The sequence below is a fragment of the Anneissia japonica genome, unplaced genomic scaffold (genome assembly GCF_011630105.1).
Source record: "Anneissia japonica isolate Jap-2015-1 unplaced genomic scaffold, ASM1163010v1 scaffold3220_len204154_cov177, whole genome shotgun sequence".
In the NCBI taxonomy this organism is placed as follows: Eukaryota; Metazoa; Echinodermata; class Crinoidea; order Comatulida; family Comatulidae; genus Anneissia; species Anneissia japonica.
Window position 1 is genome coordinate 42,503 of NW_022724029.1, and position 5,778 is coordinate 48,280.

Below are 5,778 nucleotides of genomic sequence, written 5' to 3' on the forward strand. Positions count from 1 at the left end.
AATAATAATAATAATAATTATTATTATTATTATCATTTCGGCATTACATGTAATTAACTTGGTCTAGCCTTGTAATCAAGAACCTGCCGATTACTATGCCTAATATTAATAACTAGCTCATTTTTACACTCATTTGGTGCTCTGCCATTTTGGCAGGTCTTATGGCATCCAGTATTTTAGAGCTGCCTATTCTCAGCTCTTCTCTTAATTTGAAAATAACTGTCATTCTGTTTCATTTGATCAGTGATGAAGAAAAACGTGCTTTTCCTTACACTTTGTGCTTTTCCCAGAAAACGTTTTTAGTAGGCCTAGGTAATTATGCAAAACCCAGGCCTAACTAAAAAATTAAAATTGTCATAATATGTAACTCAAGTTAAAATAACACTTTTCATTACTCGTGCAGCTTAATCAAATAATTATTATATGTCATTTTAAACGACCCATTGGTATTAACATGGTAACATCAATGTATTTTAAAAAATCAGACAGCTACGTTCTCTCAGAAGTTGGTTGTTCTGTAGACGTTTATCTGTTGATGACCTTTTGACCTCCTGAATTCTGCAATGAGATTTTCGGGTCGATTCAGCCGAGACGGCCCGAGTGGAGTTTCATGTAAATGTTTCGTACGGAAAAAAAAATCGCCCACCGTAGATTTAGCCAATCATAATACGCAAAGCATCGTTTCAATGGCGCCCTCAATGTAACAATGTTTTAAATACAGCTATGTTGATCTCGAGCGTTGCGGTGCAGAGTACACGATTTAGATTAAATCAGGTACTACACTAAACCTATTTTGGCTACCATAGTTTATAGTTCATTAATATTATTAAATAATGATTAATGAAATAATAGTTAGTCGGAGGGCTTATTTATGGTTATAACATGTATACGCATATGGTGGCTCTTGGCTCCATGCAAACAGTTCTTGTTCATTTAAGGTCATTTTAAAACTAAGGTATTTCATTAATGATCATTTTGGTGGCAATCCTTAATTTCAAAATGCCTACCACATACAAAAAACTACAATTATTAATATCTCAGCAAGTCATTCAAAATTAACCCCTCACCAAGTGTAAGGGAAATATCAATCAATCAACAAGGATTTGTATAGCGCCAGTATCTCCTAATGACTTCAAATTAAGAATTCTAATGTCTAAAACTATGTTTTTTTTTTATAGTCAAGAAATTATACCATTTGTTACATGGTCAGATTGTCATTAGATTCATAATAGTTCAGTCAAGGTCATTCAAGGCCATTTTATATTAAACACCATACGACATCCTCAGGCCCGTTCCGCAAGCTTTTAGCCCACTATCTAAATTAAATGGTAAACATTCAGACGCGAACCATCAGACCCGTAGGCCAAATATTTCACCTGAATTTCATGGTAAAATGATTGAATATAGTATTATTGTTTGAGTCTGAGTGCTTATATAAGTTAATAAACCACGTTCGTAGTTTTATACATGCAATGGATAGAAGACGAGATCAGAAGAATCATGTCAGCTTAATTCTTTTTAAATCAATTAAAAGATACCAATAATCATTAAAAAAAAAAAACAACAACAACAACAAACAAACTTCATATCATCTTTTTCTTCTTTTTTTTTACATTTGTAGTAGGAAATTAACCTTAAATCAAATCTTTGTTGATTAATTGATTGATTGGTATTTCTCTTCCTCTAGGCTGGGGATAATTTTGAATTAATTGAATTGAATTGAATTGAATACACATACATATTTACAACCATGTATGCTCAAATGACAGCAGTGCAAATATAGTATAAACATATAAATGTAAAAAAAAAATCATAAAAATACTGTACCGGTATGATGTACAGTAGATAATGAAGGGCTATACTATTTACATACGATATTTGATTACATGTTGGGTTACTATTTCAATTAACTGTCAGTGAATGATAATCTTAATATGATTTTGCAGTATATTGAGTTATAAAATAATTTTGATTTTGTGTATTATAGAGTGGGGTTACCGGCTTCAGCTGTCTTTACAATCTTTATATAACAGTCGAGTGTTTATATCCTGAACAATCCGTCAGCCAGCTACATAAATGAATAATATCAGCAGTTAATGTAGATTGGTATGTAACACTAGAGTGAGTATAATCATAATTAATTATACTTAATTATTTTTTTAAAACCAAAGTAGCAGTACAATGTTTACAATGTTTTCAGTGGCCTTTATGCGTTTAATCATGTTGCACGACTTGGTACTAGTACGTAACTCTTACGTTATTTTCTACTGTAATACTTACTGTTGCTGTTTACATTCATAATACCTTGTGTTATTAAAAATGCTGAAAATTTACATATATAATAATTATTTAACAAAAGCTGGAGTGCATATATGCATGATGATATTTTCATGTTAGTAGGCCTACTGCAGGCTTGCATTAAATATCATCAGCTAATGTAGAAAGCGTATGTACCACCAGAGTGAGTACGATGAATAATTATTTATATTTATTTTTATTTCTTATTTATCTGAAAGCCAAACACATTAAAATAAACAAAACTAAGACTTCCAAGTTGTCATACCCGAAGTACAGATGTTTTGACAGTAGTCTTTATATAGCATGATTTTGAGTAAAATTTGAAGGCATTTGTTTTTCTAAGGGTCTTCGTTTGTAACGCGATTTGGCTGAAATTGCAGTAGATAGAAGAGAATTCTTGGGAATTTAAATTATGAATAGCTCTTACAAAAAATATGATCGAAAAATACGTTTGTATTTTTGTTTAAATATCTTACCATTGGAATGGGTTTCTTATGAAAGCGTGCCCATCATTGGTCTGAGTGCAAATCACCTCTATATTCCACATATGTATTACAAACAATCACAGACTGGAATGGTAAGCCTTATGAATACCAAATCCTATGGTAAAACGAAAACATTTATGGAAAATTGATATATTTTGGTATCAGTCACAGACTCCACCTGCCTAAAATGTAATGGATGGGACTCTAGGGTTTTCTACTATGGACATATCTTATCTGGGAGGCTAACCAAAATGGTACGACAGAAAACTTTATCATTGAAAGTTCAGTTAGATACTGTATTCATCACAAAAACTATGAAAAGTCCTTATGCATGCCTTTGAAGTCTCATTTTATTGTCCAATGTCTGTTTCAGTAGAAAATAAGTTTACAAAAAAACTGGGTTCTACTGACCGGCTAGTTGGGCCTTCTACGATTTATAATCAAATGTGTTTAACCAAGAAGTGGTTTGTGTCGTAATAGGCCAAACCAATATCATGAACGTATTCTTGTACAATTTAACAACTTGTATTGTGATTTTTTAATTAACCAATTAATATATTTAACTTGCCCTATTTGTTAATTTTCCGTATCTAACATTTTTTTAAATCAAAATGTTTAACGATTACCGTATATTCTAATGTATGAGGAGTATCACCACCTGTCTTTAAGCCGCACCCTTATTTTGAACGCAGAATATCGTGTTTTTGTGTCACTTGTGACTAGCCTCTCCTATTTTTAACTGTTTTCAAAATGTTAGGTTTTTAAATAGAAACATTGACAATTATTTCAAATATTATAATAAAGAAATTCGAACTTTATCGACCGATTATTAAACAACAAACAACTGGAAATGCTTTATCCTAATCGGGCTAACGGAGCAACATATTAACTAGGAAAATCCCCATTTCTAGCATAACACGGCAGTATATTTAAATTATTATTTAAACCAAAAAATGAAAAATTTGAATGAAAAATTTGAACATTGACAATAATTTCAAATATTATAATAAAAAATTCGAACTGTATCGACCGATTATTAAACAACAAACAACTGGAAATGCTTTATCCTAATCGGGCTAACTCACAACGGAGCAACATATTAACTAGGAAAATCCCAATTTCTAGCATAACACGGCAGTATATTTAAATTATTATTTAAACCAAAAAATGAAAAATTTGAATGGTAAAAATGACATTGGCAGTTTCGCTGTTTTTATTTTTACACGAACAGCTTCTTCATGAGAATAAGTAAATACTCTATCTCATCATTACTACAAACCAGATGAACGTCTAAAATCAACTTCAAGAAAACTCTTTTTATTGTAGTACACTTTAATCTCATGTTTATTTTGAAATTACTACACTGCATAGCGGTGTCATTCTTTCTATAAAGGTACTAGCCTCTCGGCAACCAGACGCTGTACAGTGAGTTTCAACTACGTGGATTTCGACGATGTTGGTAACACAACATCACCAACAATGAATAAATGAATGATGTTGGTGTTGTGTCACGCGACTTCGAGGACCGAAAAAAAAATGTTTGCTTTTTTTTTAGCAAGCGGGTTCAAACAGCAACAAGGTGTTTCAGACATTGTTTATGAATGAACGCAATATGAAAATAATTATTTAAAGAACACAATCCATTCCTTGAATATTGGGAATAGTAGGAATCCCAGTACAGCACTATAGTGATTATAATTACAAATACTAGGCCAGCAAACCTAGGCTAATTAATTAGGCTAGCCTTTGCAATAAAAATAATTTGGATTGGATTGGATTTATTCGGTGTAAACACCAAGGACAGCCCACGAAAGTCTAGAAGAAGACTTATTTCCAGTGGGGTCCTTCTGGTGGTGATTGGACAGTACACCGGGAGACAATCCCCTACTCTTTTCCGAAGAGTGTACTGAGTTCTTTAACGTGCACATGGGCCATAAATGCACACGGGACCATCCGAAAGACGGTGCGCTATTGTAACTTGTAGCTGAAACACAAGGAGAGGCAGCGATGGGAATTGAACCTGGGACGCAGATCTCCACGGTTCAGCGCACACACATTGGCTACCACCAGATTAGTCGACTGAGCTAAGCTACTCTCCCAATTCACTCAGCTTTGCTTTGTACCAATGCTTTTATTTTGTCATGAATGGAAATAAACTGCTTGATATATGCATAATTATTAGGCCTACTGTACGGTACCAAGCTGCCAGTACTGCAACTTCTAGTAATAGTGAAATCAGTGAGAAAAGTAGATTTCAAATACATTGGAAGAAGTATGATTCTTTGTACGCCGCCAATTTAGGAACAGGGACGTAGCCAGGATTTGAACGGGGGTGGGAGCCGTTATGAGATGTACGCAGGACCAGGTACGGGGGTGGGGAAATGTCCAGGGGCGAAGCCCTCTGGAAAGTAGCGCGCTCTGAAAGTTGTAATGGATGCTCTGAGATGATAAAGTGAAAATTGCAATAAACGCATACCAACGTCAGTCCCGCCATCGTTGGGGCTGAGGTGCGAAAATTTTAGGAAATAGTACCTCTAGATGACCAGAAAATGACATTTTTAGTAAAATTCATCATCATCATCATCATCATCATTACATCACCATTATTATATATACTCAAAATGAAGCGGGGGGGGGGGGGGGGGAATTTTCCTGCTCCTGTTTGTACCACCACTGTATTCGGTGTAGTCACTGCATCATCTAAATCTTTTATTAAATATTAAACTAACATTTATTTTGTTGCAGCCTAATACTAAACACTGCTCATATTTTAGTTACAGAATATTGCAACTAACGTCAGTTACATACCCACCACACTATCGGAGGATGTGTAAGCAAAAGTCTAATATTCTTTCCGGTGGTGGAATAGCATCATGGAAACAGAATTTGTCGTTATTGATATTTTTACTATTGTCATTTTATTCACCAGTCACAAGTCAAACTAAAGGTACTTGTAATATATAAATAATTTATAATACACACAAACACACACAAG

The 5,778-nt window shown here is 33.8% G+C and overlaps 1 protein-coding gene across 2 annotated transcripts in view; it reads left to right on the forward strand.

Annotated features, from left to right (window-relative positions):
* LOC117112473 overlaps positions 1–5,778 on the forward strand; it is a 75,498-nt gene that overhangs the window by 32,447 nt on the left and 37,273 nt on the right. The window contains exons 2-3 of one of the 2 annotated variants that reach the window (XM_033255559.1): positions 1,988–2,121; positions 5,558–5,730. In XM_033255559.1, the coding sequence (XP_033111450.1) occupies positions 5,610–5,730 (121 nt within the window). In that variant the 5' untranslated portion in view covers positions 1,988–2,121; positions 5,558–5,609. The remainder of the gene's footprint in view (positions 1–1,987; positions 2,122–5,557; positions 5,731–5,778) is intronic. The other variant, XM_033255560.1, reaches the window with a different exon arrangement.